We start from the raw sequence: 23,853 nt of genomic DNA on the forward strand, positions 1-23,853 counted from the left end.
TGATCGGGTTTGTCGTAATATCCTCGGATGATAATTAGTTTCTTCAACAATCTACAAAAGTAATATACTGTAAATACTGTAAATTATTCATGCAAGACATAAAAACTTGTGTGAAATTATACTCTCCATATCAGTTAGGTACGGGTGTTATGACATACGAATGAGTGATGAAAAAGAATTAAGCACTGCCATGCCTGTAGAACAAACTTTTTCTGCAAATAAATGAAACTTAGCGCACAAATAAACCATATTCCAAAGTTTACATTACATATAAGATACCTGAAATTAAATTGACTTCTAAAATGAATTAATATACTCATGAATTCATCATCAATAAAATCAAAATATTTGTTATATTTCCTTAGATTTTAATCCGATATTTTATATAAATATCAAGTATTGAAACGTAAAATAAAATAGATTACCTACCTATGTTATGTTATGTGGTTCAATACCTTTTACTACTGTTCAAATTAGACAACAAATACAAAATACCGATAAAATCTTTACCATGCCAAATACATCGACTTTTGAGAAGACATCTCTTCTTCGCATATTCATATTCTCTTTTACGAATATGTATGTATATCATTGAAACATTATATTTATTCCACAGGCAGTCGGTTAACGCGCAAAACTCCGGCGTCATACGCAGATGGCGTGTACATGATAGCCGGTGCAGATCGACCAGGAGCCAGGACTTTATCCAAACTGTTCATGCGGGGGCAAGATGGACTACCATCACTTGCGAACCGGACTGCTTTACTTGCCTTCTTTGGTATAATTCATGTTCACTTTACGTATTAAGAAAGAAGCCTATGAAGACACCAGGCTTCTGCGCTTCTAGGAGGAGCTGGGATGCGTACTTTAGTAGTCACAGCTCAACACAAACAATGGCCCAAATGAGAAACTATACGCGGAAAACAGTGTCCAAAATACTTTTCCTTTTCGTTATTAAATAACCGGGAAAAAATTGTAACATTATTTATAATTTAGTCTTTATTGGTATTTAATTATTAATTGTATTTAAGTCTTTATTTCTACTACTATATACTAGGACATGAATAATTGTTAATAAAACGTTCTTCTCAATCGTAATAATGCATACAAAAATCATAATTACTAATACTTCGACTACAATCTATTAATTTTCATCATCCATGACCAATGGAAGCTGATGGGTATTCATTTGTTGGGAGTAAGCTAAAATTTACATACTTATATATAATAATAATATATAAGGACAATTTACACAGCGCCATTTAGTCCCAAGCTAAGCAGAGTTTTGTGTTATAGATCCTAGACAAGTGATATAAAAACATAGATACATTTTTGTGAATATATACAGAATATGCACAGAAATACCCAGACCAATACAAACAATCATACAATTCCAAAAATACATTCGTCAAAATAAATGGCCTCCCATATCTTATAATTATGTCTACTTTGTTATGATAATACGATACAGAATACATATAGAATAATACTTTTTACATGCAGGACAAGTAGTGACGGGGGAAATCGTTATGGCATCAGAATCTGGCTGCCCCATCGAACACCATCGGATACCAGTAGATAAATGCGATCACATGTATGATCCTGAGTGCCAAGGGGCCAAGTATATGCCATTCTTGAGAGCCGCCTATGATCGTTCTACTGGTCAGAGTCCAAACAGCCCTAGGGAACAAGTAAGTACAAATATAAGCTAAAATTTTTTACGTATTAACTGTAAAGGCCAGCTGCGGCCAAAAGCATTGGAGTAGTCCGAAAAAAATCGTATATGCATACAATATTAAATTATATAATTTATCCAAAAAAAATTATCAAGTAATCTATTTATAACACAGATGTGTTATAAATAGATATGTGCATAACAAACATAATGCATCGTTATATGTCTGGTTTTTGTTCTAATGCTGATACTAGCATCACTAGTTACATTGTCTGAATCATATACTGTTAGGTGTATATACCTTACCTTATATACTTAACCTTATTTTATTTACCTATATTATCTGTATTGGAATCTAAATAAATTGTGTTTACTTAAAGAATTATGATAGATTACTACGAAACAACAAAAATAAAACACTTACCGTCCACAGATTATTTAGATGTTGTCGATTAAAAATTCCAACAATTGCCAAAATCAATGTACAATAATTATTATTTCATATTCTGATATAACTAAAATACAATTGTCATTTCTATATCTAAAATTATTAACAAGTCAATTATTATATGCCTAATAATTTCGACCGGTTAAGAGTTTTGACATCCTTGTCTTAGTAATATGCAATTTTGTAAAATCGTTCGAATATTCTGTTTAAATAAAATTTAGTACACTATGTACGAGTATCAAATTTACTGTATCTAAGATTTGAATAGCATATGTAGGTTTCATTTTATTTCACGCGATATGCTGCGGTTTTAACCGCTGGATATTAGTATAAGAAATGTGTTTAAAACATAACATATCCTGCTGCAAATTAGTTTTGTAGATATCTTATCAGCAATGCAACTTTGTCTTTAATGATTTTGACCTAGATAAAATGTGCGTCATCAAATTCAAATAATCTAAATACATAAAATTTTTTATATCTTTCGTTATTTATTTAAAAAATAATTCGATTTGCAAACAAATATATAAGGGTCTTGCTGAAAACAGTGTTATATTTCAACCACATTTAAGCTTATTATTTATTATCAATGTGTAAATTATATCAATATAATTAAAAATATTGTGATGACTGAACTATATTCGCATTTCGACCGGGTTGGCTTATTTTTAATAATGCTGAACTAATCAAATATCTGCTGCCAATTTTTAAATATTTATTTGCTTCTTATTACGTATCATGCAGTCCAATATAAAACACACATATATTAGTAGCTGACGTGACATGTCTACTGAAGGCCAAATTCCAGCTAATATATCCAACTACGTAATAAAATTTAATAGCTCTGTTTAACCCAGATTTGATCACATAGGTTTGCAGCAATTAAATTCTAATAAATAACGGTATGTAGCTATTTACGTATTCCTTCTTTAATTAAATAAAGGAATGTTATTGTTTATTGAATTATTTATAAGGTAAATGTGTTACATTGTAAATGTTTAAAAGTCGTACTATTAAAATTATTATTATAAACGATAATATCATCATCTCTACTTCCATTGACGGATCGAAGCAGTAACAATACTCATCGTACCGCTTGGGTATATCTCTTATTCCAAGATTAAAATATAATCGTAGGCTTAATATACATATGTAGTATAGTAAGTACTAACCGAACTATTTCTGGCTGACAGCTTAGTACAAGATTGTATTTCAAATTTTCCTTCTCCCGCAGTTTAATACAGAAACTGCATATTTACATGTATTTTGTGACAGATTACGGCCTTCCGATAATCGCAGGTTAGAAACCCAATATAATCATTTGCAGTCACATGTATGCCTCTTAGTACTGGATGAGATTTTATTTAAGTTTATATGACAAGAAATATTTATCAGCTGTGTCTATTAACCATTAATTCCAATTATTTGCAGTGTAAAATATGTCCATCGATATTAATTTATTAATTTGTTTTTTATTATTACATCTTTATAGGCAAATCATTATTAAACTAATAAATAAATTATATTAATTAGATTTAATTTTAATAAACATAAAATCTATTACCATAACTACTCGATAGAAGTAGGTACCTATAATAAATCAAATAATTGAATATAGGTTTCAAAAGCTGTCTCGCTACATCCTTCTCAACACTATTCCAAGAAACAAGATCAAGTAACCTTTTTCTATAATCACCTACATCCAACAACGTTAAAGAAAGAAAGAACTTAATGAAGTTACTGCATCATTTATTATCTTTAGCATTTTATTTTTATTGCACCATGCCTTAGCTATTCAAATATGTGATTGTTTCAGATAAATCAGATAACGTCGTGGATCGATGGCAGTTTCGTGTACAGCACCAGTGAGGCGTGGGTGAATGCAATGAGGTCATTTCAGGTGCCACCCAGCAGCCACGCCTGCCTCTTTACGTACATTTATATACTTTTTTTATGTAATTGGAATGGTAAACAAGCCTACGATATACGGTAACCGTTACCTACATGTACATGAACAGCACTAAGGACATAACGTTATCATGTGACTTCCAAGGTACACTTGCGTTCTTATTCCGGAGGACTCAGATGTATTACCTCAAATTATATAGGTTCGTTGTCTTAATTACATGGATCATTCGTACTCATTAACGAGCACAATCTTTATAGAGCATCGAAATACTCAATGTTTAATCATTGCTACAATCATAGCTGTTATGTAAGTTACTTAATGAAGAAACTATTTTTAATTGTATATCATAAACAAATGTTGTCAGCATCATCTCTTCTATCTATTCGTGATCCACTGCTGAAAGTAATTAGCTTCATATGATCCTGTCATACTGATATAACACTGTCTATAGAAAAGTCTAGCCTATGCAATATTTTTAATATTCTCCGTCCTATGAAATAGGAGATGGAGGTATATTTTAGACTTATATGAGATCGGTAATTAAAATTTTAAAAAGTTAATCTTCCTTTGTCATGTACATACACTACATAATACGTGCGGATATTCTCGTTACCAGTATTATAAATAAATATTTGTACATTGACATTTTAAAACAGAGACAACAAAATTGTAAAAGTCTTTTTGTAAAAAGTACTTTAAAGTTTATAATTAAATAACATAATTTTTATCTATACTGTTTTATCGTTACTTCAGTTAATCTCCAAACCTGTACTTGTACAAGTACAGCTTGTATCAATTCAATGGATTAGAAAGTTTATCCGACACCGAATTGACTCAAATTGATATTGTAATTAAGATCATTAATATTTTATTTTATAACTGCATCCATGCTAATATTACTATTAAGAAAGTATCTGTTTATCTGTTTGTTACGTTTTTACGACTGAAAGCCGATTGAATATTAATAAAATCAGGATCATGGACATGGTTATTATTTTTTATTATTTATCTTAAAAAAGTAGATGAAGTCCCGGGTAATAGCTAGTATGTATTATGTAAATATAACTAATTAATTAAAATAATTTTATATAAACCAAAATCTATAAATACAGAATGGAAGCCTAGCGAGTGAGGGAGGGATGCCTCTAAGAAACACGAAACGGGTGCCGCTTTTCAATAATCCAGTGCCACACTACATGCGCATGCTGAGCCCGGAGAGACTGTATTGTAAGTCAGTTATCATTCTATTATTATCTACATTTTCTATTTTTATGTATATTTTATATTATAATAAATTTTCTAGGTAGATATTTAACATTGTAAATTATTAATAGATATCAATAATAATAACTTTATTTTCTTTATATGCAATGAAACAACTTTTTTATAAATTACAAATGAGACTGGACATTTGTATAAGAGAAACAAAAGTGCAAACTAGGTGTCTCTGTACTATGAGTATCTTGGCATCATAAAAGTTTGGTATATTGTATAGTGTATAGTGTCGAGTAAAGTATAGTGTATACGAATATATACTTTACTCAACCCTTATTTTTGGTACTTCTATAATTATTGATCTCTCGCAATTGTCTACCTTGACATGTACAAAATAAAGATCTTTATACTTTTTACGTAGTACTCGGTGATCCGCGTACTAACCAGAACCCGGCGATGGTCACATTTGGTATCCTGTTGCTGCGGTGGCACAACGTGGTGGCAGCTCGGGTCCACCGCCAACATCCAGACTGGAGCGATGAACAGCTCTTCCAACGAGCGAGACGCATTGTTATAGCTAGCTTACAGGTATTTTTTTAAATGTTTGTGTTGTCTATCATTTACAAAAAAACTATAAAAAGTTCAATCAATAATAATATAAACTATAAAAATATGTGACCATTACTACAGCAACAACTTTAAATACTTTAAAAATCTACTTTGGTACTTTACTTTAAACTTTGGTAATAAAAACAAACATTAATTATATGATAATTACATGTATTTTCCCTTTACTTTTAACTTGAGATTTTTTGCAATATATTTATGACTTGTTCTTTATATAATCTATATACGAATTTATTATATTGAGAGTTCCTTAAATTTATTATTTAATTTAATTGTGTTTATTTAAATAAATTAACATTTCAGAATATTATTCTTTACGAGTATGTGCCGGCTTTCCTCGGGTTGCCGCTTCCAAAATACAATGGCTACAAAGCAGAAGTGGCACCAGGTATCACGCACGCGTTCGCAGTGGCTGCATTTCGTTTCGGTCATACTCTGGTCCCACCAGCTATATTGCTAAGAGACAGAAGCTGCAGATATAGCAGAGCTCCCGGTGGACACGACGCTGTGAGACTATGTCAGACTTGGTGGGATGGAAATGCAAGTATATAATACTGTATTGTAATGACCATTTTATAGGAAACTATATTATTTTAGACAGAGAAAATTAATTATTAAATAATCGATATTTAACAATAATTATATGCAAAATCATACATTTGTGAATATAAAAAGAAACAAAAACCTTATAATTGTATACCAACATAAAAAATATATAGTAAACGTGTCTATAGTTTTGTTAATATAAATTAAAGTATATCTAACCTTATGTATATATATTTATTATTTATGAAGATCTTTGTTGTAATTTTAGGATGTTATGTCACAAGTGCCTATAGAAGAAATACTTATGGGGATGGCATCTCAACTGTCTGAACGTGAGGATGCTTTACTGTGCTCGGATGTACGAGATAACTTATTTGGACCTATGGAATTCTCAAGGCGAGATCTTGGAGCCCTTAACATAATGAGAGGAAGAGATAATGGATTACCAGATTATAATACTGCCAGGTAGGAATTAAGAAGATATTTACATTTATATAACCTGAAGCATCGATCGCTCATCATAATGTATACAATCATTTGTTTATGTATATATTCGGTTTTGTACATTAATTAATATAGAAAATTGTATAACATAATATAAATTTCTTAATACTTGAATTTTCAGAGAATATTTTGGATTATCTAAAGTGAAAACTTTTAATGAAATTAATCCGGAACTATTCGAAAATAATCCAGAACTATTACAAAAATTGATTCAAGCATACGATGCAAGACTGGACAATATTGATGTTTATATTGGTAAGCATAAATTTATATTATATTTATCGAAATAATACAATCAAAATAATCAAATACATTACAATGATTCATTTATCACAGGTGGAATGTTAGAGTCTACAGGTCACCCTGGTGAACTTTTCAGAGCCATCATTATGGATCAGTTTGCAAGAATAAGAGATGCCGATAGATTTTGGTTCGAAAACGAGAAAAATGGGTAAGATAATTAAAATATATATTTTATTTCAGAATTTAGATTTAGATTAATGCTTATTATAATTATATATTACAATTACATATGACAATGTTATCTGATTAAGTGCGCGGCGGTTTCTATGTTGATTGTCACATGCGTAATCCTTGTTATATAAATATAATTAAATCAATATTTATTTAGAAGAGCAACACACAAGTTTCTTGCTCATTCTTCTTGTGATGAGTCTGCTTTCCGAATGAGCGGTAGAAAACTCTATTCAAAAGTGCTTTTATTAAGTTTATTTAAGAATAAAGATTATTTCTATTTCTTTGTATTCTTCTTATTCTGTCCAATTTATTAGAAGTGGTCCCAACGGAATACAGTATTTGTAATATTAAAGCTATAACTAGAGATTACTGTGATATGAAAATCTACTATGTACACTATAAGCTATCATAGCTTACATATGTTTTTTCATTAGGTTAAATCATGGTTGCCGTTGTAAAAAGTCTATTGTTTATTTATTTATTTGCATTCCATAGTGTTACAATAGAGGTTAATGTAATAAATAAAAAATAATATAATAGGAGCACTATAGCCCCTGATCGTCACAAATTGTAACTTACAATGAAAGACAGTGGCTTTAACAGACTTTAATTATTTTGTATGTCTGCATTAAGTTATATAATGTAGCTGTAGACCAGATTATTATTTATTCCTTCAGAATATTTACAAGACAAGAAATAGACGAGCTTCGTCGCATTACAATGTGGGATATAATAGTGAACAGCACTGCGATCGCGCCGGCTGACATACAAAGGGACGTGTTCCACTGGCGAGCCGGTGACCCCTGCCCACAGCCCTACCAGCTAAACGCATCTAAACTACCACCCTGTAAATACCTTAAAGGATATGATTATTTTGAGGTAATTAAACCATTTTCAGTGTTTAATGATCGTTACTTTTATATGTAATTCGAATGGCAAACAAGTTTTGTACATATAAGATGACTATAATTTTCCTAAGCTTTGACAGCCTCGGTGGTCTGACCGGCCTGGTTTAACACACCGCTTTACTCTCGATGGTCGCCGATTCGATTCTACGCACGGTACAAACATTTTTAATGATGAGTATGATTGTTTGTATCGGTCTGTGTGATTTCTATGTATATTATGTATGTATTTAGAAAAAAAATATCTATGTATTTAATCAGTTGGCTAGTACCCACAATACAAGCTCTGCTTACTTTGGGTCTAGATGACGTTATGTGAACTGTCCAGTAATATTTACATTCTAATTTAAGAACCTCTAAACGGGTACATTCTTATTAGATCGATATGAACAGTTAAACAGCTATGCTATGAGTAATAAACTTTACAAAACACCCAGACGGTTACAAACAATTAATGAACATGATTGTTTGTCTGGGCGTTTTCTGTGTATATTATGTACAAATTTACAAAAACAATCGAAGTATTTATCAGTTGCCTAGTACCCATAGCACAAGCTCTACTTACCTTAGGACTAGATGACATTGTGTCAATTGACCAGGAGGTGTTATTTATCATTATTCATTTATTTATTCACTTAATTACATAAAAAAAGTAGTTTAAACATCAATTTTATATTTCAGTCGAATACTAAACAGTACAAAATATTTAATGTAACGCATTTCACATGACAGGGCAACGAATTCGCCTACATATACACGTGTCTCGTGCTCGTGTTCGTACCGATATTATGCGCCGGTGCAGCGTACGGCGTGGTCAAACTGCAAAACAGTCGCCGACGGCGACTCAAGATACAACAGGAGCATCTGAAAAACGCACAGTACAAAGGTATCGTTTTATTTGCAATGTAGTGATCCGTCCGGAGTTTCTTTTTTTTTTTTAAATTAAATTTCTATTTTCCACAGACATATTCGTCCGTGCCTTTTTTTAATTTACTTTAATATTATTGTATTTCTTTAATTTCCACTTTTGTACAACTCCAGAGGAGCCTCCAGCCGAGATGTTACAATTTGCCTAACAGATCCGTCCGGCTTAGTATAGTATATATGTAGTTGGGATCTCTGTTTGTCGTATTTCTTACTAATATTATAAACACGAAAGTTTGTGAGTGTGGATGGATGGATGGATGTGGAATTTTTCACGCAGAAACTACTGTATGTATTTTAATTTTCTATATTATAACTTATACATTAGACATAGGCTATAAATTTCACGTTTGTGAAACCTCGGCTAGTTTAAAATGAAATAAAACACCTGTTTTTTATCGACAATGTAACATCCTACAGGTAGATACTTTTTTTACTGATTATGTAAATTAGAAAGTTCTCATTAATATGTATATTTCAGGTTCAGTAGATAAAATGGTGTGTCGAGAGTGGGTACATGCTTCCCATAAACGACTGGTGAAGCTACGCCTAGGACCAGAACCGGCACTTCACGTAACAGACAGAAAAGGCGATAAACTGCGCACCGTACCTTTGGACCATACCGATCAACTCACAGTACTAGAAAGTCAGGTAAAATGATTATTTTAAATACTGAATTACGTGAAGCAAAAATCTTTGTACCCCTTTCTCCGAAAATTGCGCGAACACAAGAGTATGAAATTTCCCACACGTATAGTTTATATCGAGAAGGAGTGCAGAATGCTTATACTTTTTTTAAATTATATACATTAAAAAACATTAACCATACTACCATGTATTTGTGTGTACGCATATGTCACACACACGCAATACACTCTTTTGTTTATTGTTAACTAGCTACTCGCCCCGGCTTTGCACGAGTGTACATGTATTATATATAAACCTTCCTCTTGAATCACTCTATCTATTTAAAAAAACCGCTTCAAAATCCGATGCGTCCAGACAGCGACCGCGACTTTGTTTTATACTATGTAATGAAGTGTGGTCAAAATGAGAAATAAATGAGAGTTTTTCATATTATTTATAGTATGACTGAATGTTAAATTAATTATGGTCGAATTTCGAACACTCGGCGACTACTAGTAAATAATAACGTATAACACACTATGTTTCGTTACAGGAGGGTCGCAACAACAAGCGCCCGTTGGTATTGATCCGCGCGGCACGAGAACATGATCTGGTGCTCGAAATGGACTCGGTGGCATCGCGGCGGAAGTTCCTCGTCAAACTAGATACCTTCCTAGCACAACATAAGAAGGCGCTAAACTTAAGCCAGGTAAGGTTTATTTCCACCAAAGTCCTAGCACAGTACAAGAAGGCTAGGCTAAACTTGAGCCAGATAAGGTTTATATCCACCGGAGTCGTGATAGCATGCTAACGTAGCCTCATGACTTTGACAATGACGGTTTGAAAATACGCTATAAGATTTTTGGTAATAGTTCATTTTTATTTCAAGGTATAATATGAAATTTGACTTCTTAACAATTTTTTGGATATTATCTGAATACATGAAACGCTTTCAAAATCACATCATCATCAGGATCGCAAACTACAAAACACTTAAACATTAAATTCAGAAAAAAATATGAACAGGTTATATTATGATTTTATGATGATTGCTCAAATTGTAATTGAACTTTGTTGTATACTAGCTGTACCCGCGACTTCGTCCGCGTGGAACTTAAGTTTATTTTTCTAAAATAAAAATGGCCTAAGTTACTCCTTATTACTTCAGCTACCTGACAATAAAAGTCCCGTCAAAATCGGTCCAGCCATTTCAGAGATTAGCCGGAACAAACAGATAGACAGACAAAAATTGTAAAAAATGTTATTTTCGTGTCTGTACATTATTTGTATTCATATCCATGTAGTAAAAAACGGTTATTTCAATATTACAGACACTCCAATTTTATTTATATGTATAGATTATGTTAAAAATTTTATGAAATTTGTGAATGCAACATCATGTTATCATGCTCCGTGAAATTGCATTTGCACTGTAGGTACTGAATTCTATAATTATGATGATACTTATGTGTATTAAATTCATCGATAGGGTCACCGGGAGCAAATATTGGCTACAGCTGAAACCAGAGAACGAAGGCAACGCAGACTCGAGCACTTCTTTAGAGAAGCGTACGCCATCACTTTTGGTTTGGCACCTGGTGAAAAACGAAGAAGATCAGAAGATGCTGATCCTGAGGTACACTACCTACCCACTTTTATTGTGCTCTGCATTTGTTTTCCAAATACTTTTTTTAAATATTTGTAAGTATTCATTTATCGTTAAGTTAAAGCTTCCTTATTTTGATATATTTTATAGTCTCCTCTAAATAAAATATTTTTTGCAGTCAATAGTAATGAGAACATCATTGTCGAAAAGTGAATTCGCCAGCGCTCTCGGTATGAAAGCAGATGCAGTATTCGTCAAGAAAATGTTCAATATTGTAGACAAGGACGGAGATGGTAGAATCTCATTCCAGGTATATAATTGTTACTATTGTATAAATATACTTAAAAATATTTTCATTAATATAATTATGATCTGAGTGAATATTGAATTTCAATGGTTTCGATTATTTAGTCGTATTTGTCGAAATAATTCCGCAAGTATAAACATACTGTACATACGCCTTTGTTTTTGCGCTGAGTTATAGCAGAACCAACATCTAATGGAAATATTCATATCATCAGTAGCGTTTAAAGTATGTACATATTTATATATATTATTTAATGAATGAATATGTACTACTGTAATACGTAAAAGATATACGGAATACCCGTGGAGGATATTCGAATTCGCTAGAAACTAATCGATGGTCTCCAGGGGTCCGTGCAGAAATCAACCTAATGTGAATGGTACATTGGGAGCGTTTAGTTCCTGGCAATCCTATCCCATTCACAGTATGTTAAATGTATGTTGAACAAAAGTGAATACTTTTCAATTTTCAGGAATTTCTCGACACTGTAGTATTATTCTCACGTGGTGCGACAGAGGACAAGTTGCGTATAATCTTCGACATGTGCGACAATGATCGCAACGGCGTCATAGACAAGGGTGAGCTGAGTGAGATGCTGCGCTCGCTGGTCGAGATCGCGCGGACTACATCACTCCGGGACGAACATGTCACCGAGCTCATCGATGGAATGTTTTTGGTCTGTTAACACATAATTATAATAATAACGTCTCGACAAAATTTACATAGCGCCTTCTAGACCTAAAGTGACTAGAGGTTTTATTATAGGTAGTATATTACTGATATAAGGAAATAAATACTAAGAAAACACTCGAACAGATGCAAATAATCATACTCATGAACACAAATATTTGTTACGTGCGAGGAATCGAACCCGCGACCATCGGAAGTACAGCGGTGTGCTAAACCGCTAGACTACCAAGACTGTCAACATAATTATTTAATTGCAAGGTTTCCTTGAGCACTTTCATGAAAATTTGAACAATGCTTAATAAGAAATTAGATATATCTTATTCTGAGTAGGAGAGCAAATGTTTCTCTATGTAGATTAAGCATGTAGTTTACAGAATACAGTACTTATCCAAGTTTTCATTTTTAACATAACATTATTACAGGATGCCGGCCTACAGCATAAAGATCATCTCACGTATTCAGACTTTAAAGTTATGATGAAAGAATATAAAGGCGAGTTTGTAGCCATTGGTCTCGATTGCAAGGGCGCTAAACAGAACTTCTTGGATACGTCAACTAATGTAGCCAGGATGACCAGTTTTCATATTGAACCTTCTATGGAACAATCTAGGTATAATTTAAAAATATTACAATTCTAAGTCCTACATTACTATTTATTATTATTTACGTGTTATATTTGTATTATTTTTGACATACAGCTGAAATTATTGGAAAATGAATGTTTAAATTTCGAATGTACCTTTTATTCATAATATTATTGTAAGCGTTTATATTTTAGTCTGTTTGTATACTTTATATTGTGACCGATAAAGGTACAATACATGGAAATCAATAATAGAAAAAATTATACCAGACTTACCAGACATTATAATCGACTGAGTCCTAGAGTTGGTTACTAACCTGTTTGTTCAACCCTTAGTAGACTATTAATCTTTAATAATCTATAAACATTCTGTATAAAATAAACATTCTTTATATCCTACTTATCTACTAACATGAAAGCAGTAGAAAATGATGGGATAAGGAAGCCCAGTGAGGCAAATTTACTAGAAAAGAAAACACGATGCCAGCCCTGGCGGGAGGACAAGTTTAAATAAAATAATAGAAATACCAAAATGTCCTTATTAGTGTGGTATTAGTAGGTATCATTATGTTTTTTTAACACTTTCAGACATTGGTGCCTGCTCAAATGGGATTACCTAACGACCTTCTTAGAAGAGAATAGGCAAAACATTTTCTATTTGTTCATATTCTACGTAGTTACTATCGGACTATTCGTAGAGAGATTCGCTCACTATTCCTTCATGTCGGAACATTTGGACTTGAGACATATAATGGGAGTTGGAATCGCTATCACTCGAGGATCCGCCGCGTCACTATCCTTCTGCTACAGTCTTCTATTATTAACAATGTCCAGGAATCTACTAACTAAACTCAAGGTATTGTGTTATTTAGATACTGCTCCAATTAAGATGATGTTATGGTGCTCATTTTATTGCAGTGTTTCATAAATTTAGATTAGAGAAATGTTCACTAAATATTATGGTAGTCGGTTCTCTATTATAATAACAGACACTACTCAGCATCCAAACTTAATTTATAGTAAAATTTAAGCGTGGATGGTGAATGTCTATGGATAATCATCATTTTGTCTCTATTTAGGACTATACGTGGGCTTTCCCGGTTTATCACAGTCAAGAATATCTTGCCTGTGTAGTACTCGGTATTACATTTTTTTTATTTCAAGTCAGGTAAAAAGATTTTTAGTGACTATGGAATTATTCAATTGAAATTAAAAGATTTTGAAGTAGTGTATGTGGATAGGTATGGTTTTCATGGATTGGATACCTTATGCATTTCAAATATAATATATTTAACGTACTAGGATAATATAACATAATTTGATAGACAAAGCAAAATAGTCTTAACTGATTATACTTTCACCAGGAGTTCAGTATCCAGCAGTATATTCCATTGGACTCCAGTATTCAGTTCCACAAGATAGTAGCGTGTACTGCTTTGTTCTTCTCACTTCTGCATACCGCTGGGCACATGGTGAACTTCTATCACGTGTCCACACAACCTGTTGAGAATCTGCGATGCCTGACCAAGGAAGTTCACTTCACGTCTGACTTCCGGCCAGGGATCACATATTGGGTGTTCCAAACCGTTACTGGTAAGAAATTATTAGTTATTTTATTAATTTTCAAATTATCAACCTTATTTACTCAAGTAGTTTTAGAGGACAGTTATCACTTACTCAGATCGGCCGTCAGCTTATTTGTCATTTAATTACAAAAAAACGTGAAACTGTATTAGTATTAGAATTATTGTGTTATGTTCTTAGAATAATAGTTTTAAAATAATATGAATGTCACTACTGTGAAACAAATAGCCCTTTTCCCACAGTTTCAATAATATTAGCGCCGTTCCCCGCCTCCGTCAATCTGCTTTAACGCAGGAAACGCGCGCGCACTCGTTGATCGTGGCGCACGGACTCTGCTTCATACACTACTGTATCTAAAATAACAAATGTTTAGAATAACTTTGATAGAGTCTCTCCACTCCAGTCGGTATAGTGGGATGTTTGATGCAGGTATAAGCGGCGTGGCGTTGTTCGTGATAATGTGCGTGATGTTCGTGTTCGCACACCCGCGCGTCCGCAAGCGAGCGTACCCGTGGTTCTGGCGCGCGCACTCCCTGCACGTGGCGCTGTACGCACTCTGCCTCGTGCACGGGCTCGCCCGTCTCACCGGAGCGCCGCGATTCTGGATCTTCTTCCTCGGACCAGCCATCGTGTACATCCTCGATAAGGTATATCCTCGTTAATATATCCACTTATTGCTACCATGATATCATGTTAATTTTAGAACAGAAAATCACGAAATACCAGAGTTAAACTGTAAACAGACATCAGCCTCACCTATTTCAGGCACCAAGCAGCAAATAAGTGACCAAGTGAGTTTCGATTGTAGTATGTAAATTAGGCAATAAAATTCCTGAGTTAGCGGCATGACCAATTCGATAGTCGTCGCCGTGGTTCTGTTCATATATATATTAGTAAAGGTTACCGCTTAGGTACCATGAGGAGGCTTGTTTTGGAAAAAAATAAATTTAAATAATTTTGAACGAACAGTTCAACAGCTATTTTGAAAGAATTGATTATGTTTTGTGAAACAAATTAGGTATATACATATATAAAAAAATAATTTAATAAGCTTTGAAACTGCTAATTGTGAAAAATATACGAATTTTACTGCACCTAGGGTATGAATATTTATACAGTACTCTAAAAAACCTAATACCATGTTATCTTTTACAGGTTGTATCTCTACGAACGGAATACCTCGCGTTGGATGTGTTAGAAACCGAAATGTTACCATCAGATGTGATTAAAATTAAGTTCTACAGGCCTCCGAATTTAAAATACTTATCAGGTAAAACTCCAACTTGTTAAATATCTAATCTCTAATAACTCAACTTCATCAAACAGATGACTCTAATTAATACCTCTAGATGGATTCGCTGTCTGTTGCGTTGGATTTAAGTATAGTATACACACCGAATTATGAGAATATTGGCTCTGTTTACTGCAACAACGACATCCATGATTGCCATTTGCCTCAAAAATATGCTGTTTGATGGAAGTTGAGTTATTAGAGATTAAATATCACATGTATAGAAGTATAGACTTTGACAATAGAACCTTAATAATGTCCAACCTTATAATTTAAATTAGTTATGGTTCAACCATTGGTCGACAACTAGTATTTATAATTACCCCCTTAATCCCCTTTCCCCTGAAGTTTTATCTCAGTTAATCATGAGATGAAAAAGCAGAAAATAATGTAAATATTTCATATCAGGCCAATGGGTGAGACTAGCGTGTACGTCGTTCAGGAAGGAGGAGTTCCACTCGTTCACGCTGACATCAGCGCCGCATGAGAACTTCCTCTCCTGCCACATCAAAGCACAGGGACCATGGACCTGGAAGCTAAGGAATTATTTCGACCCATGCAACTTCAACCCGGAAGATCAACCAAAAATAAGGTAAGCATATAAATATATAATAATACGAGCTATCCGACCCGGTTACGTACAGTACAGGTACTCATAAAAATAAAGTGGTGTTTCTATCTATTCCCCCTATTATACACGTTCTATTTTGTTCGGGTGTAAATCCCGCTGTATGTGTGATGTATGACCACGCTTATTTTCTACCTAAATCATATTTTTTATACATTATTTATGTCGGTACACCCGCCTGTGCTAACAATATACATTGGCGAGACACGGTGAAAGATGATTAAATCAGGCTTGTTATTCTATCATAGGGAATTCACCAGAAATTAACCATAACAGTTGCAAAAAGGAAGACGTCGATAATTATAAATTCATTGTTTAGTTATTTAAATATAGTTATAATTCAATTGTTATTTATCATTAGAATCCAGGGTCCATTCGGAGGCGGTAATCAAGACTGGTACAAATTTGAAGTGGCAGTAATGGTTGGCGGCGGTATAGGAGTCACGCCGTATGCCTCTATACTCAACGACCTCGTATTTGGCACTTCTACTAACAGATACTCCGGTGTTGCCTGCAAAAAGGTCTGTGAACAATGTAATTTATAGACAAATAAAAATTTAACAAGGAACATATGTACTTAGGTAGCCACTTAACATATATGAATGTAGTCACCTTTTAAATCCTTTTAATTACTGTTTGCATCTCTGTGTGTATTATCGTTCAAATACAGTTATATAAATTTTTGTATTTTTTTATATATTTTATATTTGTTACATATGTATTGATAATTAGTAAAGAAAGGCTGACTAATTGAATTACTAATTAAATTAACTTGTGATTCTGGTGGTAAGCTAATATGAAAAACGACTTCACTTAAAATTTATTGTTTATTTATTTGAACCGGTTTACAAATAAAAAGATTTAATCCATTATTACTAAGATTATCATGAATATGAAGTCTCGAGCTCCTTAACCATTGTTATTTGGATATGAAATCTCGGTCAGTTAATAACTAATAATGTTCATAATAAAAGGTATATTTCCTGTGGATCTGTCCGTCACACAAACACTTCGAGTGGTTCATCGACGTGCTCCGTGACGTGGAGCGGAAGGACGTGACAAACGTGCTCGAGATACATATATTCATCACGCAGTTCTTCCACAAGTTCGATCTTCGCACCACCATGCTTGTATGTATACCACATTGTACCTATATACTTACGATACCAATATATAACAACTATTTGACGGCCTCGGTGGTCTAGCGGTTAACTTCCGATGGTCGCGGGTTCGATTCCAGACCGATATAAACAATCATATCATGAATACGAATATTTGTACAGTGCAGGAATCCGTCCCTGCGACCGTCGAAAGTAGGGCGCTATGAAAACCGCTAGTTCACCGAGACCGTCAAATAATAAAATTATGACATGTGTGTGTATTGTTTTGTGCAGTACATCTGTGAGAACCACTTCCAGCGGTTGTCACGTACGTCCATGTTCACCGGCTTGAAGGCGGTGAACCATTTCGGTCGCCCAGACATGTCCTCGTTCCTCAAGTTCGTGCAGAAGAAACACAGTTATGTGAGTATACCTATGTATACTTGTATATACATATATCTTGCTTATATTAAAAGCTCACGTAATAATACATATATACACAATGAACAGGAAAGAGGGATGGTTTGAGATATATATTGGTAGGGAAAAAATATTAAGACAAAAAATTTGAGGTTCATAAGTGGTTAAAATGTCCTACATGAATAAATTATTTTTGATTTCATTTCATTTCATATAACAGTGAATATACAGGATATGGATGCATGACAATTTAATCCTTAGTAATTCTTAGCAATGGCCATATATGAGAGTTATTGTAGGTATAGTTTGATGTTTTATTAATATATTTTAGTTTTTATAATAATGAACATTCAAGCAACAAACAAATACATAGTATCTTAAAGCAGCAAAGCTAAACACATACGTAACAATAAGTATAAAACTTGTATGTTTATTTAAAAAAGGCGTAGTGGTCGCTTAGTGTTCGAAATTAGACTATGGACTGAGGAGTATGAAATTTCTCTCACTTATACTTTATATAGAGAAATAGTGCAAAATGCTATTTTTAAGCATATAATCAATCATACATTAAATTAATAAAAAAATATTATACACTGCAACATATATTTCACATACACACGTCTTTTATTTTTTGCCAGTGGACACTGCTAATGCCTGTGATTATAGAAGTGTCTCTGACAATAGAACCTTTATAATATACAAGCTTATAACTTAAAATAATTCAACTCGAATTTCTACCGCTATTTACACTATACGAATAATATTATATGCTTGCAGGTATCAAAGATCGGTGTATTTTCATGCGGACCTCGTCCACTGACAAAGTCAATAATGTCTGCATGTGAACAAGTCAACCGCACTCGTCGGCTCCCGTACTTCATACATCACTTCGAGAACTTCGGGTAACCTACGACGGCCACATGTACTGGACTTTAGAGATAAATTTAGGCTAAAAATTAGCAGAATCATTTGTAAGTTAGAATAATACCACTTCCCGAGTTACCAATGTATTTGCTTATTTATTTTATTAATGTGTTAGATAGAGTTTGTATAATGTATTTAGTGAGATAGTTAATTTAATTATTCTTGTAGATAGCTATCAAAGTCGTTAAAATATATGCAAAGTGAAGCATATATGTATGAGATAATAAATAATTCGCAAATATTTCCTAATTCTATAAACATTACCATGATAATTCTGAAACATTACTTTGTATATATAAAACTAAATAACCGTGAACTTTACCGTTATAATATTTTGTTCCGTAAACTTTTAGAATCAAACAAACACAAAATTTTAAGTGAAGCGTACCTAACGTTGGTATATTAGTGATAATAACACCCAAATCGATTTCGACAATCGACAAGAGCACAAGCTGAAAAAATTCTAATAATCGTTATTGTGTTTTATGTATTATATTAGTGTGTTTCTATTGGGTTGATTAAACAAAATGGACGAATGAATGGAAAATAAATTAATATAAATATTATGTACAGATACTACTTAATTATGTTTAATAATATTATTTTTCTAACAGTACTGTATAAATAACTACAGCTAATTACTTGACATCAATGTCCTAGAACTTATTCCTTTAGCTATGTACTGAAATAATATATGCTACCCCTATAATATTCCTATAATAATATGCTATAGGCAAGGTGAAAAAAGATTTCATTATATTTACACATTAATTATGGCGAAGTAAAATGATCTTTATCTTTTTACAGCTATAAACCAAAATTAAATTACTATATACATGGAAAAGAAGGATTTTCCATGTATACACATGGTACATTGGACATTTCTTCAAACTCTTGTGTTTTCATTAATAAATATCTATACGTTTATTTTGTAACTTTATTTTAATATACTTTTACATATATTATCTTAATTCTCGAGATAATAAAATGGAAAAATAATGCACTTGCAATTATTGAAAATAAAATAATATGAAATTATACCATTTTTCAAATATCATGATCGCTGTCATAAGAGATTTGTTTAATTAAGGATTTAATTTATATTTTTATGAAATGATGTTACAGTGTACTATTTATTAAATATAAGGAATATAATAAAATATATAAACTCGAATGGACACTATTTTATCAAGAACTCAGAACAACAAACATCCCGAATTACAAACTAGTTATAAAATGTATTTATTTCTAGTGTTATATTTAATAAGTTTTTTTTATTGTATAGATCAATCTTCATAGCAATGATTTAGTACAAAATATAAAAATACGCATTTCAATATATGTACAAAGCACAAATTACCAAATGTGTAATGGAGTTATTAAAATAACAAATGTAATAATACTCATTGCGATCTGATTTGTTGTAATTTTATTTTTAAAGTACTTAATCGTTTGTATCTTGTAAATAATTGTAAAAAATATAAATAAAGATTGGCTAGTATAATTGAATCTCTGTTTTATTTAATAGCTAGCGTACATAGACATTTAATAAAACCTTGTTCACTATTACTACTGGCTAGTAAGGGAGTGCAGAGGGAGTATAGCTCCATAGCTATACTGCCTTTTCGGGATAGCCCCCATGGGCTATCCCGAAAAGGCAGAATGCATTGCATTTTTTTTAAACTAAAATATCTATGTCATATAAAAATCACGATGAGTATAATATTTTTTTGTATTAATTAACAAAAAAGTATGTATTTAATTGTTAAGTATAGCAATGAAAAAAAGCTGTAGTGATGCGTCAATTAAAACATCTGATTTATAGCGCACTGGTATATTGGGTTTAGTAATCACACAGATAATATAATATTACATAGTAATCAGTACGTAGGGGTTCTCAACCCAGCCGCAACCATTCATAACAATAATTAATCTACTTTATTTGAATATTTATTTTTTTATTATATAATAAAATACTATACTATAGTAGTATAACTATTATGAAAATAGAGGGGCGGCGAATTTTCAGCTATCCCTGGAGGAAAAAGACCACTAACTATTACAAATACCTAATAGATGGCTTCGGTTGTCTAACGGTTTGGTATATCGCCCTATTTCTAATATTGATTTTTCACTCAATATAAACATTTGTATTCATTTGTATGACTGTTTGTATTATTCCGGGTGTATTCTACGTATATCATGTATTTAAAAACTGTATCAGTTCATTAGTACCTATAACAAGCTCTGCTTACCTTGGGACTAAATAGCGTTGTGTGAATTAACCAGGAAAAAAATATAAACAAAGCTCCCGTACCTTCATGCGTAATAATTCATCTGCAAGCATTTAATAACAGAGGCCGCGTGAAGTGGGCGCCGTTGTGATGATAGTTCCCAGACCTTAAAGATTCGTACTTGGATTATTTATGGACGGTAATTTGAGGCTCGCTCTTAATCTAAAGTAAAAGGTAAGACAATAGCCTTGCCGATTCGAGACAGACAGTCACGATGTACAAAGCCAACGCAAGGATATTTATATAACAAATAGGAAATTGTATTACCAACTAGAAAACTGCTGCAGATTAATGACACTAGGATTTTAATTCAAGCGTACATATCCAGAATCATAATTTAATGATTATTTATTTGAATTATTGAATTTCAACTGAACATTTCTAATATATAATATAAAAATGAAAATATTAAAAACTAGAACATACCTAATTCAATTCTACAATAAAGAAACATGTAGGCAGTGCACGAATTTCTTAGAAGGAACGTTATTATGTTGCTGAGCAAAGATTTTGTGTCTTCGTAATTTACAATCAATTCATCACAATTTGTTACCGTAGAATTGATGTTTGACGTACCTATTAAATTCAGTGCAGAGTTAGCTATATAAAATCATAAAGTAACTAATATTGCTCTCCAACTTTCTTTTCGAGTAATAAAAACATATGAATGTATTGTAAAACTGAGACGTTTAAGAGTAAATAGGCTCCTAGTAGGTACATATTAATATTTAGCAGACTACATTCTGGATAACCCAAGGTGAGTATGTTACAATTTAAACTTATTTTTTTTTTTACAATTTATTTTTTAACAATATTTTCCATCCGTTCAGTCCGTGTGTATAAGCGCACCCACAAATTACTAAGGCCCTGTAATTAAGGCCATAGCGCCTTGACTAGTGCACTATATATATTGCACCAATTACACCAAACACTTCGGTTCAGATTGATGCACATTGCAACACAATTCTAAATGTAATTACAATGTGCGAATTCGGATTCAGGTTGCCTGCGTATCGGTCAAAAAGACAAGTTATTAAGTTACATTTTTATTTATTTTGAGTCGATACTGATATTTTGTTTAATCTTGTCATTTAGGTTTTAATGTAAATGTAAATTGGAGTTTTCCGTAGTCAGCCTCTCATTGGGCCGTTGTACGTGTAGAGCCGAGACTACTAAAGTAGTACTATAATATTATATTATCTGTGGTAGTACTAAACTAGTCAAGCTCCTCCCAATAATGCCATCTACGAGTATATATCACATCAGAGTAGCCATGTCACTATATAAACATAATTCTAATTATTTTGATAGATTAATTATTTTGAACAAATCAACTGTTTATTTTCAAATAAGAATAACCATAGCAATAAAAAGCACAATATCTATATAACCATTAACAATTTGTATTTTTAAAAATTATGCAAATTTACCTAATGTAATACTAAACTCAAAGAATATTGAATACAATACGGTCATTTCTAACAATTGAATTGAGAAATGAGGAAAGGCAATGCAAGAGAAGTTGCTCAAAGTGCATTCAAGAAAATCTATTGATTTTTGAATGGCATTAATGTAGGTTAAACTATTTTTTCGTCATTTAAGTGGATCTTATGTACTTATTATAAAATTAATATGACCAAATTCGATTCATGAAATAAAAGTACATAGCAATAGGATAGCTAGTAATCTTGCAACATCCTACATGGATGTTCTCTGTGTATTTATTTCTATTTGTTTACGTTTTCGTATTACCCTCATACCTACCCAGAAATAATCGTAAATTATAAGATACAAATAGTTACTTCATTTAAATGGTAAGTATTATCATAATAATAACAATAAGAAATAATGGCCCGGTCTAAAAATAGTAAGTGTACTATAATTACTTATAAAATTAAAGGTAATTAAGTAATTAAATACGTTTTTCACTGCTACGTATTGTATATAACTTATCTTGTAAAGTCGCTCCATATCATGGATAAGTTCAGTAGCCATATTGAAAATGTAAACAAAAATTAAATACATTATATTTTTTTATTATACATCTATCTATAGAAGTGTAATAGTAATTAAATATAACCCTTACAATTACGAATGAATCATTAATCAAGAGAGATAATTACTGGAATATCAATGTTGAAGCGTCTTCAACACATCTTGATTTCTATTAAAAAACCAATTAAATACATATGTATAAAGATTAAATCATTGCGAGTTATAAGCGATTTCGAAACGGAAGTAATTTTTCACCATTGGTAGACTATAAAAAGTCCCTGCGTAGGTACCTTTAGTCTCACTTATTTCATCCGCTCTACAGCTTGCTTGTAATCTATGTCTCGGTTATAGAGTGCGATTAAGCAGGCCATGTTTCTTATTCTGTAATTCTTGCAATAGCAATCCATGGTATCACACGATATTGTCATTCATGTCCTCCATAGTGCTGTTCATGCATATAGGTAACGATGACCGCTTACCGTCAGCTAGTTTGCCAGTCCAATTACAATAAAATAATAATAGCAACTTGTCCACAATACTATTTTAAAATCATTGAATAAGTTATCAGTCATAA

General features: G+C 32.4%; 1 protein-coding gene across 3 annotated transcripts in view; it reads left to right on the top strand.

Annotated features, from left to right (window-relative positions):
* Positions 1-19,843, top strand: part of LOC131846828 (dual oxidase) — a 45,105-nt gene extending 25,262 nt beyond the window's left edge. Inside the window, exons 4-29 of one of the 3 annotated variants that reach the window (XM_059196244.1) lie at positions 617-778; positions 1,504-1,691; positions 3,940-4,023; positions 5,145-5,259; positions 5,669-5,835; positions 6,178-6,414; positions 6,689-6,885; positions 7,046-7,179; positions 7,261-7,375; positions 8,079-8,280; positions 9,039-9,192; positions 9,712-9,881; positions 10,411-10,566; positions 11,347-11,493; positions 11,642-11,773; positions 12,243-12,446; positions 12,883-13,070; positions 13,632-13,899; positions 14,408-14,636; positions 15,057-15,274; positions 15,783-15,897; positions 16,327-16,510; positions 16,908-17,067; positions 17,521-17,676; positions 17,941-18,069; positions 18,844-19,843. In XM_059196244.1, coding sequence (XP_059052227.1) covers positions 617-778; positions 1,504-1,691; positions 3,940-4,023; positions 5,145-5,259; positions 5,669-5,835; positions 6,178-6,414; positions 6,689-6,885; positions 7,046-7,179; positions 7,261-7,375; positions 8,079-8,280; positions 9,039-9,192; positions 9,712-9,881; positions 10,411-10,566; positions 11,347-11,493; positions 11,642-11,773; positions 12,243-12,446; positions 12,883-13,070; positions 13,632-13,899; positions 14,408-14,636; positions 15,057-15,274; positions 15,783-15,897; positions 16,327-16,510; positions 16,908-17,067; positions 17,521-17,676; positions 17,941-18,069; positions 18,844-18,972 — 4,340 coding nt within the window. In that variant the 3' untranslated portion in view covers positions 18,973-19,843. Of the gene's footprint in view, positions 1-616; positions 779-1,503; positions 1,692-3,939; positions 4,024-5,144; positions 5,264-5,668; positions 5,836-6,177; positions 6,415-6,688; positions 6,886-7,045; positions 7,180-7,260; positions 7,376-8,078; positions 8,281-9,038; positions 9,193-9,711; positions 9,882-10,410; positions 10,567-11,346; positions 11,494-11,641; positions 11,774-12,242; positions 12,447-12,882; positions 13,071-13,631; positions 13,900-14,407; positions 14,637-15,056; positions 15,275-15,782; positions 15,898-16,326; positions 16,511-16,907; positions 17,068-17,520; positions 17,677-17,940; positions 18,070-18,843 lie in introns of those variants that run through there. The other 2 variants (XM_059196245.1, XM_059196246.1) reach the window with 2 other exon arrangements.
* Positions 19,844-23,853: the final 4,010 nt, after the last annotated feature.

Source organism: Achroia grisella, unplaced genomic scaffold (genome assembly GCF_030625045.1).
Source record: "Achroia grisella isolate CSIRO2021 unplaced genomic scaffold, CSIRO_AGI_Agris_v1 utg512, whole genome shotgun sequence".
In the NCBI taxonomy this organism is placed as follows: domain Eukaryota; kingdom Metazoa; phylum Arthropoda; class Insecta; order Lepidoptera; family Pyralidae; genus Achroia; species Achroia grisella.